A 22,464-nucleotide genomic window follows, 5' to 3' on the forward strand; every position below is an offset into this window, starting at 1 on the left:
CAGGGTGTGCGCCCGTCGCGGGCGAGCCGTTTCTCAGGCATTGCATTCACTCTTAGCCGCCATTTTACCTCGCGACTCCCATAGCTCAATTCGACCCGTATCTCCGTGAATCATGCACCGGCAGCTCACTCGAGCACTCACATAGCTGCCCGGTGCATTCCCACACTTGATGCTGCTCAGTAAGCGCTGTTGGAAGTCCGTTGTGTGTGTGAAATCACGCTGGGCCGATGTCTGCCCGGCGGAGCTGTCACTACAGGCAGCCATCCCGCTGTGCGCCCCCTAGCGCCTCCTTGTGTGTGATCGAGATTCATTGCAACCCTTCCTCAGTGCTGGTGTACTTAGGAGCTAGGTATGCTATGATTTTGTAAAATGTGAAGCTTTCAAAGACAAACAATTGTGCAATCCAGATGTCAAGTGTAAGTACTTATGTGGGGGATGTGTGGAATTACTGGTATTTTTCATTGCCAACATTTCGTATAGGAACAAGAAGATTTTTGGTAGAGGGTATGTTGCTAGGAAAGGTGTACCCTTGTTCGGCCTTATCCATCATGCTGTCTTGGGCATCCAGTTGTATCCAAGAGCTCATGAACAGGTTGTTCTTGTGGGTTCTACCATGTAAGTACAAAATGTTGTGCAAGCTTTCCCCGATGTGTTCTTGAAATTCATAGATTTGAGATTGTCACCTCCAACCTGGACCAAATAGGCAACATTGAAGGACTCTTCTTCTGCCTCAAAATATACACCTCATTCTCTGGGCTGCTGCATTAGGGGACACTAGACTGCTCCCACAGTTTTACGCTGTAATTGGCAGATTCTGTCTCTCAGATATCCACACGCTACACCAATTTTACTGTATTGAGGGATCTCAACCTTCAGGGCGGGCCACATTCTCAACCTCATCTGCTCGAATATGCACAAACCGAGTTGATAAGCCACTTCTGATGACCTGGACGGTCCACTTTCTGGTCCCTTTCCGGTTTTGCCTTATGTTCTCATCATAGGGCCATTTTAAGATCTAGTGAAGTCAAAAGGAACTGGAGCAAGGTCACCACGGAGACCCTGGGCCCTCAACTGACAACCCCAACCACAATGCTGCGTGTTTTATACGATGATGCATGTTTTAATTCCTGGCTGACGTCAAAACTGTCCCTCTGAGACCTGTCACCTTAGCTAGATCAGTCCCGTGGTTTTCAGAGGATAGTAGACGTGAAAAAAGCAAGTGTAAAAAAACTGGAGTGCAAGTGGAGAAAGTCATACTCGCGGATGCTAAAAACACCTACAAAAACGCCTTGAAAGAATATCATAAATTATTAAACTGTAAGAGGAGAGATTTTCTGGCTGACCGTATCGCTAGCTCTAGAAACTCCTCAAAGGAAGTCTTTAGAATAGTGAAATCCTTCACAAATCCCGCAGCATAGATACGCGGTTTCCAATCTCTGCAGGATCTTTTTGCCAGTCTTTCTGATTTTTGCGAAGAGAAGATAATGCAGCTCTACTCCTCTTTTCCTCCAGTGACAGAGGCCACACGATCTCTGTAGAGATGTCTCTGGCTGAACTGCGGAAATGCAAATCAGGTTTGCCTGGGGACCCTTGCCCTGTGCAGCTGTTCAGGCTGTTGGTCGAGTGCCTTAATCCGGTCCTTAATCACATTTGGAAGGCCTCACTTAGGACTGGAATTTTCCCAGCTTTGTGGAAACATGCCTATTTGTTATCAATTCTGAAGGAGTCCAAAGTCGACCCGGAAGTACTTAGCAACTTCAGGCCTAGCTCCCTGCTATCAGCACCGGCTAAGGTACTAGAGTAGATGGTTCACCAACAATTAGCCAACTATGTGGAAGCCAGTGAGCTTATACGCGACTCTCAATCAGGCTTCCGTGCAGGGTACAGCACGGAAACTGTGTTGCTAAAAGATGCAAACTCAGTTAGATTGTTAGTGGATGGTGGCTCTTCTGCCATTTTCTTTTTAAAACATATTTTATTCGTTTCATGTGTGCATCATACACTATGCATAATCCTAGGCCATCAACATTATTCAAACACCTCGCCAGACTTCCCCCTCCGTACATCACATGAGCCACCCAATATTAATGCCATGTCATATTATAGTGACAATTTATACATGGTCATACTATGAACCTTGAGCTGCTAATCTCAATTATCAAGTAGAATATCCCAACTCTCAATAATCCCTCCTCACCGGTGTGTGTAACTGACAGCATCCCTCAATGTACCTGTAATTGCCAGAGGACCCCACCCAACCCAGTTCCCTCCACCTACTCTCCCTCCGTCTGGTGATCCAGTAATGATTGTACCAATGTTTCCCATGCGTTTTCTGAATCTAGTGCCTTTTTCATTATTAAGCGGTCTCGCCTGCTGATATCTATGTGCACTCTCACTACCTGCCAATTTTAAGAACTCAGCCTTCCATCTCTTACTATTAGGACCGTCTTTCGACTTCCAGTGCCTCGTTATTTCTCTCTTTGCTAGCAATAGCCCCAGATCGACAAATGTGCTTGTCACCTTGGTTTTAGACGTGTGAGGGAACCAGTACAGTATACATGTTGCTATGTCAAAAGTTAATTGTCGCTCCGTTAAGTTCAGTATGTCTCCCACTTCTTCCCAGTAGTCCCCTAATTTAGGGCATTCCCATAGCATATGTTCAAGCTCTACCCCTTCACTCGCGCACCGGTGGCATGCTGCCTCTTCTATTTTAAAATACTTCCTAATCTTACCTGGTGTTAAATATGCTCTATGTTGTATATAGAAATGCACAAGTTGAAATCGTGCATTCCTCGTGCTTTTCCAAGCCCTACGTATTATCTGTGCCTATGCTGTCCCCGTTATGGGCTTCCCAATACCATCTTCCCATGTCGCTCTCAAGGTGTACTAGAGTGTTAGCCTTTCATTCAGCATTCTAGAATATAGGCAGGTGACCGCCTTAAAAGTCCCAGCCACCATCATTGTGTACTGACACGCCTTTGTTGTCTTAGGTTCTATGAGCCCTTCTCTCCACTGTGCTCGGATCGCACAAACTAGTGCGGCGTGTATTAAGAACCCTCCTCTAGGTAGGTGGTACCTCTCTTGCAACGCTTGGTAGTGTAGCAATTCCCTGTCCTCATATAGATCACCAATTACCTGGATCCCCGCCTATTCCCAGTCCTGTAAGGGCGTCCAATCTCCTCCGTGGGGTAGCGCGGTAGCCGTCCCCAACGGAAATTCAGGCGCATAGGGATGGAAGACTCCCGCCCTACGCTGTGATCGATTCCAGCACAGTCTGTGTTTTTTCCTCCATAGCAAGATCCCTAAGGTCCAGCTTTTGTTGCATTACTATAAAGGAGAGGACATGGCGTGGGATCCCCCTACCTCTCAGGTGCTCAGGGCCCCTAAATTAATTTGCTACTGCTTGCATCAATATCTGTAGTTGGGCCGCCAAATAGTACAGTTCGAAATCAGGGACCGCCAGCCCGCCCTCCTCCTTTGGTCTAATCAGCATTGCTTGAGCTACTCTCCGTCTGCCAGATTCCCACAGGAACCCCACCATCAGTGATTTAAATGATTTTAAATATCGAGCACGGTATCCAGATAGGCAGCGTTCTAAAAAATATAACAGCCTAGGCAGTGCTACCATTTTTAATAGAGCTATTCGACCTGTCAGACAGCGGGAGAGCAGTTCAAAAAGGTCATGCTAGCCTTCAATGGCCTCACACATCTCCCCACGTTCCCCTCCAGCATATCATTAGCGCTATGATAAACATGTACACCCAGGTATGCCAGGCAGGTCGGTTCCCATCGCACTTCCCTAGATGTAATGGGTGGTAGCCCTCCAGGCCTCGTCCGAAACAGACATGTTTTTGACCAATTCACCCGCAGGCCTGAAATATCTCTGAATTCTGAGAGCAAGCTCGCTGCTCCTTCTAGTGCTCTCCCTGCATCCTCCAAAGACATCAACAGGTCGTCAGCATATAGCGAAATATACTGCCGATCTCCCCTGTACCACAGGCCGTCATATTTCTCTCCTAATCTGGCCCTTGCCGCCAGTGGTTCTATGGCTAGGCTAAACAGTAAGGGAGAGAGCGAACATCCCTGTCTCGTCCCACGGGCCACTGGGTATTGAGATGATATCAGTGTACCAACCCTGACCCTAGCCCCTGCAGATGTATAGAGCATCTTTGTCCAGGCCACAAAGTCAGTTCCAACTCCAAAGCGTCCTAGCGTCTTATACAGATATAGCCATTTTAAGCTGTCATAGGCTTTCTCAATGTCCTCTGACCGCACCACAGGTTGTTGTGCTCCCGGTTGTTCCTCTTCCAATATCCTTACTAATCTCCGGACATTAGAGGACATGTTCCTTGTCAGGATAAACCCAGCCTGATCCTCGTGGATCAGAGCAGTCATGTGCTGCAAAAGGCGAGTCGCCAAAATCCTGCTCAAAATCTTGTAATCGGTAGTTAACATTGACAGCGGGCGATAGGAGGCTGTGTCTGTCCCTACTCGGCCAGGTTTCAAAAGCGGGATCACGAGTATTTCCTGCATAGAACTAGGAAGTTGCCCTAATTCTTTTGCCTTCTTGTAAACCTCTAAGAGCCTCGGGGCTAATAAGTCCATATATTTCCAGTAGAACTCTATCGGCAACCCGCCAACTTCCGGTGTTTTATTTCGGGCCTTGTGCTTGATAGCACTCCTAATTTCCTCCATCATTATGTATCGGCCCAAGCATTTCGCTTGTTCCTTATCTAATTCTGGGAGTAATATCTCGTCCGGAAAGGAGTCCATTTCAGAGTCCCCGGCCACCAACAAACTTTCATACAATGCCTCATAGTACTGCAAAAATCGGTTTAATATTGCACTGTGGGTGAAAACCACCTCCCCATCTCCGTCCTCTAGTGCCAATATTGGTGAACCCCGTTTTGTCGGATTGGCCAACCAAGCCAGCAATGTTCCCGCCTTGTCTCCTTCAGCGTGTGCTTTCGTAATATAAGTTTTATGGTCAAAGCAATGCAATCTCTCCATCTCCACTGCCACCTCTTCTTTCGCTGCAATTACCTCTGCTTGAACTTCGGGATGCCCAGGTTTTGCTGTTTGCCCCTCTCTGTCTACTCTCGGCCCGATCTACGTCTTGTAGTAGTACCTTCCGCACCCCTACATGTTTACCAATGCAGAGCCCCAGCATTACCACCTTAAAGGCGTCCCATTCCATCGTCCTTGTGGAGGCCGTACCAGTGTTCTCGGTAAAATGTGTTATCCCTTCACTCACTTCCCTCTGAAAAATCGGGTCTTCTAGTGTTTCAGGTCGTAAACGCCAAGTGGGGATGGCAGACACTGCCGTCATTCAGTGCATAGTGAACAGCAGTGAGTTATGATCAGACAGGTTCTGGTGAGATATTCAGTGTGCACTTTGGAGGGTACAATTAATGTTGAGCATAAGACTGCATCTAAGCGGACATGCAGATCATGCATCGCAGAGAAGTATGAGTAGTCCTGGTCGTGTGGATGGTGCGTGCGCCATATGTCCACTAAACTCCACCTGTCCTGCCAGTCCATCCTATATTTAGTTAGTCTATGTACAGGAGAGTCCGCCAGTGGAGGGTGCAATCTATCCAGTGATACATCCGCTATGGAATTGAAATCCCCTCCCGGCACTACAGAGCCTGTAAAGTAATGTGCCAGATATACTTTCTAAGAAGCGCAATTGGTCAATGTTTGGTGCGTAAAGGCTACAATGCGCTATATCTATACCACGGAGTCTTCCTTCTACTGCCACGAACCTGCCTTCAGGGTCTATTGTCTGCTTCGTTACCTGAAAAGGAACCCCAGCTCTAATCCATATCAGTGCTCCCCGTGCAAACGCTGAATATGTGGTGCTAAATACCTGCCCCCTCCATCTCCTTTGTAAAGCTATGCCCTCCGCATTAGTGAGGTGAGTTTCTTGAAGCAGCGCTTTGTGGATTACTCTTCTGACTAAATATGCATGGATATTGTGTTGCCGTGTCATTGTGTGAAGTCCCCTCACATTCCAGGTAATACAACGTAAATCAGCTACAGCCCCCATTGCTAACGTGTAATATCTGCATTTCGAGTCGTATTTCAGCAACCACACCGATGAACCCCTTAACCCAACTTCCCTCCCAACAGCCCCACCCTCCCAAGAACAGGACTTAGAACTAAACAGCTAGTCCCCATCCAAACCACTGCAACAAGTAGCACACATCTAAGCCGGCCAGCATTATCTGAGGGCATGCCTTATGGGCAACGAGGGGAGCTCAGTGCCAACGGGCCGCCGCTTATGCTCTGGACTCTTACTGCCCCAAAAACCTCAAAATAAGGAATGCATCATACATTTCCTCCCCCCAATCGCCACCTTTAGTCTCAGTGAGTATCAGCTAATAGTTCAATCGTATCCCAGACCATCTGGAGCGAAAGTATCCCACCTCCTGGCACAACATTCAGCATTGTTATATCACCCCCAGCAGCCATGTCCACAATTCCTCTCACCATCCCCAGCAACATCATATTAGTCTCCCCAAGTTCAATTTTTCACTCGTCCAGTATCCCATCCGCTGTCGCTGGTGTGATAGGCGGCATCCGTATAGTATCTGCTTCTGAGGTCTCAGTATCGGACTGTTCCTTGTCCTTCTCCGAGTCAGTGCCTTCCGGAGAACGCATCCTCTGATCTCCCGATAGAGCAGACACCGTCTCCAACACCCCCTGCCGCTCCACCTCAGTTTGCGACGCAGAGTGCCTCCTCAAGCCTCGTCGTCTTTGTCGCAGTCTTTGTGATTTGCGATGTGGTAGCCCTTCCGAGGTGTCCTGGGTCCTCCATCCTTGGTCATCTTTTCCAGCTCTGTAGGATTCCAGCCATGCGCATGCTTCTTCTGGAATTTCATGGAAGCATGTCTTGCCATCTACGATTATTCTTAATTTGGCTGGAAACAGCAAGGAGTTCTGAAGCCCCTCTTCTCTCAGCTCTCTTTTAATTGACAAGAAGGATGAGCGGTGTCGCCGGGTCTCAAATGAATAGTCTGGTAACAGGTTGACCCTGCTATTCCCAACATAAGGGTCATCGGTGCGCGCCTTTTGGAGCAGCAGATCCCTGTCTCGGAAGTGCAACAGGCGGGCTATCACCGGTCGTGGGGGTCGCCCATGCTGTGGCGGTCTGGCTGGTACTCTGTGCACTCGTTCTAAGGTATAAAAGGATGACAGTCCTTCTGGTGCCACTACCTATTTCAACCAGTTCTCAAGATACTGCACCATGTCCGACCCTTCTGCTTTCTCGGGTAGACCCACTATGCGGATGTTATTCTGCCGATTTCTACTTTCGGCATCCTCAGCCCGCCTTTCCAGTACAGTAATACGTTCCAAGGCATTTGTCACCGTGGCCTTTAACGCATTCTGCACCAGTTCCACAACCTGAAGCGCCCCTTCCACTAGTTTCACTCTGTCCACCAGTTTAGAGTGGTCTGCCCGTAGGAGTCCCAGCCCCGTGGCCACTTGTGCTATATCTTGTTGAAGAGCAGTGCAGGAATCTGCAATCGCTGCTAGGATTTTGTCAAGTTGTTGCTGCATGTGAGGTTCCCGAGGTACTTCTGACGTGTCTGGTTCTTTCTGGTCAGGGGGTTCGCTATCTGATAGTGGTTGCGCTCTGTCCTTCTTCCCCTTCAATTTCCCATATTGACGTCCGTTAGTGGTGATCTTATCAGGTTCAGGGGTCTGGTCTGTTGTACAGTCTGCAGCGATAAAGTTTCACTGCTATCGCACACTATTTTGGGGGTCCAACCAAATAGTTACTCTCCTTCAGCAGTGCCGCCAGAGTCCAGCGCAGGGGCATAAAAATCCACTATATGCCTGTGGTGGTCGCAAGATCTGTCTACCACTAGGGTTGCCAATATCACTCCTCAGTTGGGTGCGCCCTCGGGCGCCGCCACTCTCGCATTCCGCGCCAACTGCTATGTCCCATCATCAAAGCTCTCAGTATGGTCACAAGCGACAAGGCGCCAGATCTCGGGGGCCCGAGCGGAACCAGCCCGCACCCCCCGTCAATGCCCAAACAAGCTCCAACTGCTCCTCACCAGGTCTTAGGTGCCGGCTGTAGCGGCGTTTGGTCGCCCTCGGGCTCAGCTAATCCCTATCTGCACCAGCTCTGTATGGTGCTTCTCTGCATGGGGGGCTAGTTAGCCAGTGTCGCTCCACCCCAGGGCCTGCTGCAGCTCCCCACACCTCCAGGTTCGTGGCTCTCACCGCTCTGCCCTCCAATCGCTTATAGTCCGGGCGCTGGGTCTATACCATCAGTCTCTATCACATCCAGAGCTCTCCCCAGGGGCCGATGGACTGTTTCAGGCACTTGCTCCCTCCCGCGGCCCGGCTCGCAGACAGTGGCATCCCTGGGGCCCCGCGCCCACCTCCGCAGTTCGCGGGCCCAGGACCTGCCACGCCCCACTCACCAGTGCAAGGTCGGGTCTCTCTTATGTCCCCGGTCTAGCTGCATCCGCTGCTTCGGCGAGTTAACTTTCTTTTGCAGTCTCAGGCGGTACAATGATTTCCACTCCCCTGGCGCCGTCTGCCTCGCGTCGGCGCTGCAGGCAATTTTCAAGTTGGCCGTAATCAGCGTGGGCCGTCAGCTTGCTCCGTTCACCTCCTCCGTTCCGCTTCCCAGGTCGGTGGCCCCCAGCTGCCACAATCTCCCGTCCCACTGTGCATGCGGCTCCCTGCCGGGAAGCGGCAGCCTCCGTGAACGCCGTCCTCGGGGCTCCCGTCGCAGCACCGCCGCCATTTTGTGGCTGCTTCTCGTCGCCGCCTCAAGCTGGGAGATCGGCAAAAACTCTATGAACTCGCTCCGTACTGCATCTAGACCGGGCCAAGATAGGCGCGCTCCGCTCCGCTATCCATTGGTGGTGTCTGGGGGTTCGACACGTCGTTATTTCAGGATAATTGCGGGTTTATCGGTGGAGCTAGTCGCTCACGCGGCTTCCTTCATCGGCTTCCAAGCCACGCCCCCCGTGGCTCTTCAGCCATGCTTGTGTTATTAGACCTCTCGGCGGCATTTGACAATGTTGCATGCAATCTTGCTAGAAAGACTTAAACAGATCGGAGTACATGGGATTTCACTTGAGTGGCTATTTTCTTATCTTATTGGCCTTGGCTAGCAAGTCTTACTCTGCTCTTTCATCTGCCCCAGTGTTCTGCCTTAAGGCCACTGCTTTTTAATATCTACCTGGCTCCTCTGGCAGCCCTCATCTCTAGGAGGGGGATCAAGGTGGTCTCCTACGCGGATGACACCCAGCTGGTGTTCTCCTTCAAAGATTACTCTACGGCAGCTTTTGAGTCTTTTAAAGACTGAAAGACATTGCAGGATGGATGAATGAAAAACTACGTGAAACTGAATGCTGATGAGACGTAGGTCTTATTCTTTAACCCCCGTTTTCATAAAGCAAGGAAAGGGGGTAGATCCTTCTCGGTTAGGACAGGCAAACTTTGGAAAGCCCTTCCTTACCACTTACGTATGCTGAATTCTGAGCAGGGATTCAGAATGGTGCTGAAAACCTAACTCTTTAATAGTTGCTCGAGCCTCTAACTCTGTAGTCTACTGCACCAGCGCCGGGACATCTCTTCCGAGGTAGCCGTGCGCTTTATAAATAAATAAACTTAATTAAAAATTAAGCATTAGATCCTATGACGTCAGGGTGTGTCAGCCTAAGGTCCTCAAAATGCGAAGTTTCCCATTGGCTGTGAGGGAAGATGTCAAAGCTGAGATTAGGAAACCCAATGGATGCTGACATCGAGGAAATTAAATCATCTCAATGGCTAGCACTCATTGTTGTAGTACGAAAACCTGATCAATCCATTAGAATGTGTATTGATTTGCGGGATTTAAATAATGGTATATGGGTTGATGGACATGCATTGCTCAATGTCAATGAAATGATTGCTACCAGTGGAAAAAGCAAATGGTTTTCAATAATACATATATCATCTGCTTATCATGAGATCAAATTGCATACTGACTTCAAACATTCAACATCTTTCATTGCACCTTTTAATGTATATCGATTTAAACGGATGCTGTTTGGTCTGGCACCTGCAACTTCACTATTTCAGAGGCTAATGCAGAACACGTTTGGCAATATGAGTGGTGTAAGTTACTTTCAAGGCGATATCTTAATAAGTAGTAAGGATGAAAAAGACAATGACACCAAATTAAAGGATGTGCTGGTAAGGTTGCGAGGTAGTGGTCTTACGGTGAAAGCGGAGAAATGTAGGCTGAAGGTCAGTAGTGGCTTATTTAGGAATGCTAATGGAGTTAGACCTCTGGAGGGGGGGGCGTGGCCAGCCAGCCAAGCATAGCGGACGTGCTTCGCTAGCGCTCAGTCCTTCTGTCCCTAATTATCCTGGCTAATCTTTATATCCCCCGCCACCAGGTGCATCCAGTCCCCACAGAAGTGCCTGAGCAATGGCAAAGCAGATTTAAGGGAGGAGAACACGAGAAATGAGACGGGGGAGAGCGACTGTGGAGGCAACCCAGCGGCCCCCTGGCCTGCGAGACATGCCTGCAGCGTGCGCGCTTGAAAGCCTGCTCCCTGGACTTGTACCTCTGTAGACACCTGTAGGGTGCTGAAGGCGCCCAAAGCTGTACTGGGTCCGGCCGTGGAGGTGGCAAAACATCAGAAGCCTAGGCTCCGCTGAGACCCTGCGTGGCGCTGCGGAGGAGTGTGGGCCTGCACTTTCTGTGACTGAGGACTGCGAACGCACCCTCCCACTTTGTTGCTGCGGCGCTCCCCTGTGTTGCAGTAGGAGGGAGGGGGCTGCCCACTGCTTCTGCGTGACTGGGCCGAACATGCACAGCGGGCCTCGGCTGTGTAGGCCTCAAAGGGAGAGACTGAGCACACCTTTGAACCCCCCCACCCCTCACCCCTTATCTGGATTGCAGCAGCACTGGGGTGCCCAAATATCTGGAACCACTCGTAGAATCAGATGCACACTACAGGGGGACGAGCTGCTGCTGACTGGGCTGAGTTGAATGGTTGACCTGGATCTTGCTTGTGTGGACGAAGCGGGGGGGGCCTACCTGCGCAGAGCCTGACCAGATGCGGATTTGCTCTGAAGTCGGATCGGGCCTAGGCTATCTACCTGCAAAGCTGAAAGGCGTGCTTGCCCTGCAGAGCCCAAGCATGAACGGGAGGAGGCGATTAGCGCAGCGGTACTGGGGAAAATCGCTGCCAAGACTCCCCCCACAGCGGTGCTGATCTGACCTTCCTGCGCCTACCTGGGGTGCAAGTGGTAATCCAGCGATAGCATGTGGGTGTGCAGGTGGTCCACACACACCCCGGCAGCTGCCAAGCTCATGCGCCACGGAGGCTGCTTCTCTGCGCTGCTGGGCTTGCCTTGCCGGCGGGATCCCTAATCTGCCCTGGCAACACCACCACAGCCCTGAGACAAATGCAGACAGCGCAGCAGCTAGTAATGGGCCGCAAACGTGCCGCAACCCTGGGTGCACGAGCTGGGGGCTCGGAGCAGACCCGGGCAGTCAGCGACACAGACACGGAAATGCCCCGAGCAACGCTTGCTGCCAAACTGGACTCTGTTCTGGCCGCAGTGGAGAGGATAGGATCGGCACTGGACCGAATCCTCTCCACTTTGAAATCAAAAATAGACAGTCACCTCCGATTTCACCCTCCTGAAAGCTGACCACCACAAACTTGGAGACAAAGTATATCTTCAGGACCAGACACTTGCGGAACTCTTGCCAGTCACACGTAATCACACCGAAGCCCTCCAAGACTTTATAGACCGGGGGCACGAACTTGAAGACAAAATGGAAGAGGCAGAGGGGCGCTCACGCCGCAACAATATTTGCGTCGTGGGTCTTCCAGAGGGAGAGGAAGAACGGCAGCCTGAGAACTACGTTGAACGCTGGATCACAGACTTGCTTCCGGCTGGTATCCTGTCCTCTCACTTCATAGTCGAGAGCACACCGTGTCCCATCGCAAAAGCCACCACCGGGAGACACACCACTCGAACAGCAACTTGAGCCCGACCAGGTCCTCGACTACCGAGAACTCCACGCCGTCCAGACTCGTGGTCCCCGAAGAGTTCTTAATGCCGGATGTTACACCGCAAACAGCCAATGACATTATATGACTCTTCCCAAGGCTGCCTGTGAACTGTTGAACTGAACTCACGCAAGACCATGCCAGGCCGGCAGAATGTTCTCTTGCAAGTACCGGCTGTACTGGCTAATGTTATGTGAAATGTTGAATATGCCATTGTTTCCCTTCGCGCAGCGCAGCCCCATGCAAGGCCATGTCCACCACTCGCTTAGCATTAAGTTGTGGGGCGCGCGTGACCTGGTCTTTCCTCCCTTGCTCTGCGGATGGGCCGTGTAGATACATGACTGAAACATGCCAACAAGGGGCGTACCACTCTTTGCCGCCGACACACTACACATACCAACGCCACACGTCAGTCTGACAAAAAGTTTGTAGCCCTCGGTTGGGCAATACAGTTTGGACGAACCTCCACTTGGAGCTCGCCCTCATGGTTTTACAGTTTAATTCACTCACGTCCCTCCCGGTTTTTTGTTGAACTGAGCTGGAACACGTCCCTGCAGGACAGGATCTGTGACATTCAGCCCCCCCCAATGCCAACCTAATCAGTGCAAAGCAGAAATATGACATGAGTTAATGTAGTTACATAGAACGTGTGCAGTATACACACCCCGTCACGCAGATACTCGATTTATGCCTACCTATGTCGCAGAGCCACAGATCTAGCACTGCTCCAAGAAACACCTATGTCCCACGTGGAATTGGGGCACCACATCGCCGATGGAGGGGCCAAATACATGGCACTAGCTACTCAGCACAGGCGCCCTCATCTGGGTACGAGCAGGGGTACCGTTCACATGCGAAAACCGCCTACTCTACGCAAACCCTGTTGTGAGAGTGAAACTGAGGGGAAGATTAAGAAGACTGGTATGGACTTCTAGAGGAGGACACTGACCCAGAAGAAAACTGGTAATAGGAGCCGGGTGGTGCCAGTGGCTTGGTCACCTATTCATATTATAGCATGCTTTCCCCTCTGGATTCTGTTTTAGAGGAGAGCGCATCCTTTGTGACTGCCTTGCATGGAAGTGGCCGAGATCCTTGACCTACAGCTGCTAGAAGTCGAAGTTAAGACCAACGTATTGACAGAGGTGCTTCAACCAGAAGTTTGCTTGACCCACTGCTGCCCTTAACTTAATCCCTCACTGACATTGTCCTGGAATAAACTTTGTACATGGTTTCCTGTGCACTGTGTGATTGTAGCTGCCATCGTCCCGCCCTAAGAGACACAGTCTTCCTCTCCCAGCACCCTTCCACTCAGGGCCTAGTGGTGCAGGCCTCAATACCTACTGTCAATCCAAAGATGTTCCCTTCAACCACACTGGACATGAGTGTCCAAGAGGCTGAATACGTTAGGGAAGCTCATCTTTCCCTCCACCAGCCTAGTAATGCAGTCGGTGAAAGCCACATGCCTCTTGGGCTAATCTTCCCATGCTTTGAGAGTCCATTGCCCAGCTGTTTCCCAAATGCCATCCTCAACCAATTGCAACTGCTTTGGACCACATCAATATGACAGTAAGATTTTCCTAACGGGACAGCTGCTGGCACTGAGTATGGACCCTCAGAAACCTGGGAACCGCATTACTTTTTATAGACTTGCTTTCGCCACAGTGACTTTATTAGAGATCCTGTATCTGACCATTATGACTTTGAAAAAGTCCCAGGCATGCGTGCCACAAGAGGGCGAAACTCATGGTGGCAGTCCTTTTGTGATTCTTATTATTAGAATCCCATTTAGTTGAAGAAATAGATGAGCTTCAAAGGAAGCTAGTTAAAGGAATGTGATACTCTAGTTGCAAACCCCAGACTCTTCTGTATCATTGAGATCCAATAACGTAGTACAAACAAGTTTAGCTCTGTCCTAGCTCTTCTGCTATCCTTAACCAAGCCTTGGTGAACAGTCAGGATGCAGCAAAGTTCGCCATCAGTTGAGGGATGGTACCACAGACCCTATAGGTAGTGCCATGACTTCTATGGTGGTGCTGCGTGGCTGCTCCTGGTTGTGGTCCACTGGGTTCTCTGGAGATGTCCAGTCATCCCTGATTGACATGACCTTCAATGGCTCTGGTCTATTTGGTGAAAAGCTGACACAGTGCTCAAACACTTTCGGGAGAGCTGGGTTACTGCCAGATCTCTCAGGCTTTCTCTGACTGCCCAATCTCAGCAACAGTCTTTTCGACCCTACCACTGTTGCAGAAGGGGCGCTTATGGGTACTGCAATTCCGGCCCTACCCTGCAGTCTAGCCAGTCCTTTCAAGGGCGGGTCGCGGATCACAAAAAGGATGCAGGCCCGAGAGCCAGTGTGCTGCCCAGCCTCCCGTCCTCCTGGCTGTCGCAGCCTCTAAGCCTTCTTTTATATGCCCTAATTCCAGCACACTCCTCCTGATGACAGCAGGATCAGGCACCACCTCGCCAATGGTCTGCAATCACTTCTGGCAAATAGGTTCCCCCAAATTGTGTGGAAGAGTATGCTCTCCCATTCGTGGAAACTAACCCCGCCACTCTTGCCACATCCCAAGATGGGAGACCCTTTTTCCTTGCTCCGTTAGGAAGTGCAGGCTCTTCTGGTCAAAGGGGCGGTCGAGAGGGTGCCCACACCAGAAGTATGGCGTGGTGGTTATTCCTGCTATTTTATAGTGCCTCCAGCCTATATTGGAACTGCTACCTCAACTACTTTTTGAACAGAAAGTCAAGATGCTCATTTTGGCTCAGGTCTTTTCTGCCCTGGATCTTGAAGACTGGTTGGTAGCATTGGACTTGCAGGACATGTATTTCCACATCTCTGTTCTGCCGGCCCACAAGTGTTATCTGTAGCTCACGGTAAGCCATGAGCAATTTCAATTCACTGTGCTTTTCTTTGACCTCACCAGAGCCCATCAGGTGTTAATGAAGGTGATGGCAGGGGTTGCAGCACATCTGCAGATGTCGATGGTTCCAGTCCTCTCTTAGCAACAACTGGCTGCTGTAAGTGGTCTCGCGCCAGACAGGTGACACAATGCATTCGCAGGGTTCACTGTCAATGTGCTGAAGTCACTCCTGACTCCTTCTCAGACACTCCCTTTCATCTGAGTCATTGTGGACAATTTCGCGCCTGTCCTCCGGAGTGGTAAATCCAGGATATTTAGGCTATGATTCTGATATTTTGGACTCTATCCGGGATTTTGGTGACACTGACACAGGCTGCCAGGTCTCATGGCCTCCTGTATCCTCCTAGTGACACATGCCTGATGGCATATGCAGGATTTGCAATGGAATCTGAAGTCCCAGGGGGCACTGCATCAATGAAATCTCTCCATAATCTCTCCTACCTGATCCAGATATTAGTAGGGACCGCAAAACATCTGCAGAGGTGGCTGACAAACAGCAATATCGTTAGTGGCAGACCCCACTTACTTACTCGCCTAGAGCTTACAATAGACACAAATGCATCACTCCTGGGGTTGGGGGGGTCATCTGAGAGAGGTGGAGATTAGAGGACTCTGTTGTCCGGCATATTCTCAACTCCACCGCAGTTTACTTGAGCTGAGGGCTATTCACTTGGCATTAAAAGCCTTCCTTCCGTGCATCAAGGGAAAGCTGGTTCAGGTTTTCACAGACAAAACCACCACCACCATGTTGTGGTATTTCAACAAACAGGGCATCTGGACTTTGCTGGAACACAAGGACATTTTACTCGTTGTGCAGCACCTGGCGACCGCCATTCATGCCAGGGCAGATGAGCTCAGTCATCAATGCCTTGAGGGTCACAAATGGCAGTTACACCTGTAGGTGGCGCTATCTTTCTTCCAAGAATGAGGAGGACCTTGGCCCCATCAATTTGCCACGGCTGCAAATGCTCAATGTTCCCACTTCTGAGCGTTGAAGTTTCCAAAGCTGCTCTTGCTTGGAGATCCTTCCCACCTTGAGTGGAACTCTGGCTTCTGTACACATTTTGTGCCAATACTATTTCTCGTCCGGGACCTCAAGAAGACTTGTTCCTACGAGGCCAAAGTCATTTTTGGGGCTCCCTGATTGGACATGTAGGGTATGGCATCCTGACCTCCTGAGTACTGTCCTCCGATCAGGCTGATCCTGAGGGAGAAACTTCTGTTGCAGCAACAAGAACAAGACGGGGTCCTGCAACCAAATCTGACAAATCTCTACCTTGATGCCAGGAGTTTGAGTGGGGACAGTTGAGGGAGTTAGATCCCCCTCCTAGGTCTGTGATGTCATTCTGGCAGCCAGGCGTCCTTCCACCAAGACACTACATGCCTGCCTTTGGGATAAATTTGTGGCCTAGTGCATATCATGCCAGGTGGATCCTCTTTCTGCATCATTGCTTAGCCCAGATACCTTTAAGATATCACCAGAAATCTGGAAGTATACATGGGTGAGAAGCTCTCTTTGGAACCACACATTAACAAAATAGTAGCCACATATTTTGGGCTGCTACGGAATCTTAGAATAAATGTTCCTTTTCTCCTGCAGCCAGCAAGAAAGCTAGTGGTCCAATGTACTATGTTGAGTAGTATTGACTATTGCAGTGTCCTTTTTTGGGGGGCACTAGGTTATCTTATCAATAAGTTGTATAGGATACAAATAGCAGCATCAAAACTGGCACTGAATAAATCAAAATATAACCCTACCTCAAACTCCCTAAGAGAGCTTCACTGGCTCCCCGTAAAGGAGATATTGAGGAGACATTGAAGTTTGCAAGAATTTAATTACTAAAATCGATACGTGCTATAGTATGCAGGTTTGTAGCACTGTATGATGCAAATGATCGAATTCAACCTATGTTTTACGACTGCTCGAATATTTGTCATTAGCGCCAATATCAGGCACAAATAATTGCCTTGATTTTTACCTTGCTTGATCTCAAAGCATTTGTTATTTGTTTGAATTCTGGTCAGTGATGAGCTCTGTATTCTCTGCGCAGATCTGCATTGCTCCAGATCCATCCCTCCAGCTGATAGTGAAGAATCAGACAGAGGTCCTCCGATGCTTCACTGTCTTGGGTAAGGATTGTAAGCTATAATGCCATTGATATCAATTCCCTCTTTCTAACAGGTCTGAAAGAATATTAAACTGCTAACGGCAATCTCTAACGTCATTCGGTGGAGGCACAATTTTGGAAGCTGGTTAAAGTTTTATGTAGCACAGATCGAACCTTAGAAGTTGGCTAAATTCTGCACGAGATGCTTTAATGATTACGTAATAGAAATTCAAGATGGATTAGCGTTGTGTTTAGTTTATGTATCCACATTTAGTGTGTTATGAGTATGTGATAGTTCAAAACCTCATTGAAGACATTGAAGTGTTAATGTGCTAAAAGTTGTCCCACTATTCCACTGTGGCTCCTCTGTCTGTGCTTGTCATTGTTTTACCTACAGAGTTTTTCTGCCTTCAGCTATGTCGCAGGTAATATTACACACTGGTATTGCGCTTTCAGGCAGTGGCTGACTGGGTTATAGTTGGAAAGTGGAGGGCCAAGGAGCAGTGCCTACAGCAATTCATGCCACTATCTATATGAGAAGAGAACTTATGCCAAGAATAAATGCTTCAATAGTCATATTCTTAATGCAGTTTTAGGCCCTTCCTTTTTCACCCTTGACTCCTACATACGTGAAGTCAATTAAGTCTCTACAAAAAGTCGTAGAAATGGGGATAGCTAAAGCCAGCTGTATAGCACTGAGGCACCACACTAGCGCTCCACCAAATGGGCAAAACTGAATTAGGAGACCACTGAAGGAAAAATCGGAATATTAGCTTATTCAAAACGTAAGCTATCAATGATAAGATGTAGTGTCTCAGGTCCTTCTTTGTGCACCCAAGAGGTGTCATTTGTGGTACATACAGGTGGTGATTCATATAGGGTTTAGCCCCCCATTCCCTCTCATGTTAACTTCATGTGGCTGAGCCAAGATCAACAGCTGTCTTGAAGTGCCATCTTCTTTGCATAGCACATTGCATGTGTCTAGTTTAAAACATGGTGTGGGCAGGCTGGGTGAGTCAATGGATTTCCATCAGTATTGTGTGTTCGTGGGGTGATATAATATTTCTTCAGGCCCTAGATGTGCTGCGGCGTGTTGAAGTCCATTTATGGGGGCGCCAGTGTGGAACTGGAGGCTACGGCGCACTAAATTAAAAAAAAACTCATATTGGGGGAAGCTCGCCATTAGATAAGAAGTGGAATCACTTATGCTTTATCTCGTGATATCATAGATTGCTTATATCTGCCTAATAAATGTGCTCAGACTTCAGCTAGGCATATGAGTGGTTTCTTCTTCGACACTCCACGTTTTTAACTAATAAATTGAAAGGATTAAGGTTCAGGATCGGGCCCTGTGAGTCTCAATAAGCTTCGGTCCTATATGAATAAAGCAAACCTCAGGAAAAAATAAAAAGACAAAACCATAAAGGTTTCTTCATATTTTTAGAATCATTACAGAAGGCAAGAAGTAGTTAGTCAAATTCATAATGCAAATTGCAAGAGATATCATTATAGGGTCACCAAAGCAAATATGTAGTCAGTCAAGAGACGGAAATCATATGAGGAGGTAAGAAATCCCAAGTTTCTGCCAAGCTTGTGACAGCGCCTCGGGAAAAGGGTTGTTTGGCCTGGTCAGATTTGATTTGATATTATTGGATGATGCAACTGCGGTGTATGTCAGAATGGGCGATGAGAGAAAGCAAGAAAACATCGTTGGATATGGACCAAGCCTTAGCCATTGTGGCATCTGCCTTAGTTGGAACGGAAGCAAAGGCTTTGAAAGCCTTCTCTCGACCCCCAGCCCTCGCTCCCCCTCCCCCTTGAAAACCGTTCTTGAAATTTAGGATCAAATCACAGTCCAAAGCAGGCTCACCAACTTTCTGTCAGAAACTCCTCTCTCTCTCTCCCCGTACCTAATGTAAAGGTCAGGTTTTTTCGGAAGAGGGGAGCTTGGGAGTGCAGAAACTTGAGTGACCTTTAAAGCAATGCACTATTATACCCCCTATGAACAGGGTAATTTCACATCCCTGAATCGAAACAGCTTCAATACCTTCAGCGGTGATACTGGGCTCTACATCACCCGCCCCCCCCAATTCAATAGAAACCTCCAGTCCTCCAGCACTGCTTGAAAAGCTGTTTCGTAACTTCAGAGGCTCAAAGGGCCTAATATCCAGGCTACATTAGATGATCCAAAATAGGAAAGTAATGAGGAAATTTGCTTTTTAACATAGCTGGGACTCTAACACACGAACAGTAGGTACTTGCAAACAATGGAAAACGCTTTTGCAGGAGATTGCAAAGAGGTACTGTAGCATTCCACAAAGCGATTTGGCCTATAAACAAATATACTAGCAATACTTTAACCCCCATGCGCCATACATACTTGCCTCTATCTCCGAAACACGTGCTGGTGTTGCTATCAGGACCAGGCACATATATTGAAATATGATGGTCCTATGTAGTGATCCAATCCTTCTGGAAATAAACTAGGCCATTTGAAGTGAACCCTAGCGTACCCTATTCCATTTGACCCCGGAGTAACGCTGCTGGCCAAAGAAGGAATGACTGCAGTAGACTGGGCTTTAGTAAGACGCATGATGGGCTGTCAAACAGCTTGCTTGTTGCCCTTTCCTTGAAAAAAGGGTCTCGGTAAGCTGAGGCACACTCTTGCTATTGGGCAGATGACCACAGGGATATGCCAGTCTCTGACTATCTCTCCAGGTTAGACTCCAGACTAGACTCTTAATACACTTTAATAGAACATTTCCGGGCTTAAAGCTGAAGTCTTGGACTCTAATTGGTTGGAATATATTGAACAATAAGATTTTTGTATGCTCCAAGAAACGTGGCTAACTCAGCCATTATTCAACTCTAATGCAATTTCTGAATGCAGTAGGGCAAGGGGGTCTTATAATCTGGGCCAAAATAAAGTTAAATCTACGTATTGAGTCACTAAGCTTTTACTTCTCCGCCATTTCGGGACCAAAAAATTGTACGCTATAGGCATCCAATCTGTATTTTTTCAATGTTTACCTTAGGCCAAGGCACATGAACATAGAATCCTCATCCCTAAACATTTTGCACCATTACGTTAATATTTAAACTAGGCGTGTGATAGTTATTGGCGAAGATCTGCACATAACATTTGAGCCTATATATGGCTTTGAAGATGAGAGTTGGGGGTACACCATCCCTTTGTACCAAATCCTATGTTCCCTGTACAGTGATCACCACGCAGGTTGCCCTCTTCACAATTTCAAAGGGCATGTGGACGTGTAATGGCAGGTCTAATTCTGAAAAAACAAGGCCTGCCTACCTTCAATAGAGGCTAATTCAGAACAAAAATCGATTACTTTTATATTGGTCTGACTGTGGAATAAAATGGTAGACTTCAGACTACATGACTAGGAAGATAGTGACCACTACCCATTACATCTAAAGCTTTCAGGATCCCTGATTAAAGACTGATTCACCCTCAAAGTTCCAACCATAGCGCCAATATTGTGTAATGATCGCAGGTCTATTAAATGGCTGTTGAATTTGGAAAATATAAATCATTGTTGATGGTCTTGGCTCCCTCTGTTCATCTCCCATCCATTGATATCCCCATAGTTGACATGCACAATAAACTGGCTGTTTAAAAAAAAAAAAAAAATGATTTCAACTAAAACTCCTTTGAGGAAACCACTTCCATCTTGGTTGAATAGGACTCACACCAATCCTTGGTACACAAGGGATTGGAGTAGGGCTTAAAAGGTTCTAGTAAGACACTGAAAACTAAAGCTCATGTTGATTCGCCTAGCCACAGCCCAGTATAAGAAAGTATTAATGTTAGCCCAACATAATTGTGATGATTCCGACTGGAGCGACTTAGTGGAGGCAGCAAGCTGGGGTGACAACAGGACCTTCTGGAAAATCGTAGTTTACAGGAGTATACACTCTGAATCACAGAGTGAAAGCTACCTGAATCCAGGTGGTTGGGAGGAAGATTTCATGAAAATGTCTCTGCTGACTAAAGTGCACCCTCCAACTTCCTATTACAATGTATCCCATTTCACAGAAATATTTGAAACACCTTTCAGTATATAAATATATTCTACTACTTCACTCTCCAGGAGACACAGACAGCCATAGTAGCTGTCAAAGTAAGTAAGGCCCCCGGCCTAATAAAATTCCAGCAGATTTATTGTGTCATGAATGATATAACAGTTTGTGTCCCATATGTTAATCGATTGTGCAACTCCATAGTTTTAAAAGCGTCGATTCCCGACACCTGGAAAGGTGCGGCTATAATTCCCATCTACATTAAGAGATACTGTATGAACCCAGGCAACTATAGAGTGATAAGCCTCTTAGACACCCTACAGAAGGTGTTTTCAGGGTAGATTTTAAATACACTTACAGATTTTATTGATGCCATGGAGATCTTAGCTCAGTATCCGGGAGAGTTTAGACCTAAAGTAAGTACCATAGACCAAGTCCAGAGGCTCATCCGTGTTGTCTGGAAATACACTAAACTGTGGGAAGGCCATCTCATCTGTATATTGCCTTGGTAGACCTCAGGACGCCTTTGTCCTAGTCCACAGGGTATTGCTGTGGGCATTGCTTAGGAGTATGGGGATCCCTGATGGACTACTCATTTAACTATTAATACTACATACACCAGGACAATTATGCCCAAATCTGATGGGGTCCACAGGGGCAGCTGACAGACTGTATTTCTATACTCAGAAGGGTGAGATAGGTGTGTGTGTGTTAGCTCCCACACTCCTTTTCCTCTACATAAACGATTTTATAAGGGCCCTATTTGAAGGCAACATTGATGGTCCTAAACTAGAAGTGGTTTGTGTCCTTGCAATTTTATTTGCAGATGATTCTCTTTAAATTTCAGACTCCTATAGGCCTGCAACTACTTTAAATAAATAAATAATTTCAGTGATTTTTGTAGAAATAGAAGTTTGGCAATGAATGCTTCTAAGACAATCTTTATGATAATTAGGTCCCTTAAATCCTTTAGAGGCGTTGGACCTCTGGAACATAGGAAATTGGAGTGCGTTTTCAGATTTGAGTATTTGGGCATCAGGATGGACTAACGGGACATCGTGGTTGCCTCATATTGCAAAGCGTAGGGCAGTGCTCCAGCACCAAGCCATGGTTATCTATAACAAGTACTTGGCAGCATCCTCAAGAACTATACTCTCTTCTATTGACTTGTACCAGCCAAAGGCTCAGTCTGCGGGCTTATTTGGTGCTGAAATAGGTTCCTGTGCAAACACTGAGACTCTTACAATGAGTGAGAACAAGTTTGTTCGCTCACTCCTCCACCTCTGAATACCCCCTTTGTTCCTATTATATTCATTGATGTAGCAGTCAAAAGAGTGAAACATATTGCTGCGT

The 22,464-nt window shown here is 47.9% G+C and overlaps 1 protein-coding gene across 2 annotated transcripts in view; it reads left to right on the forward strand.

The window, feature by feature from the left end:
* The window catches only part of MROH1 (maestro heat like repeat family member 1), a 2,204,128-nt gene that overhangs the window by 580,409 nt on the left and 1,601,255 nt on the right, over positions 1 to 22,464 (forward strand). For both annotated transcript variants that reach the window (XM_086966435.1, XM_086966436.1), the window contains exon 10: positions 17,014 to 17,092. In XM_086966435.1, the coding sequence (XP_086822561.1) occupies positions 17,014 to 17,092 (79 nt within the window). The remainder of the gene's footprint in view (positions 1 to 17,013; positions 17,093 to 22,464) is intronic.

The sequence above is a fragment of the Lissotriton vulgaris genome, chromosome 4_1, assembly GCF_964263255.1.
Source record: "Lissotriton vulgaris chromosome 4_1, aLisVul1.2, whole genome shotgun sequence".
Classification (NCBI taxonomy): Eukaryota; Metazoa; Chordata; class Amphibia; order Caudata; family Salamandridae; genus Lissotriton; species Lissotriton vulgaris.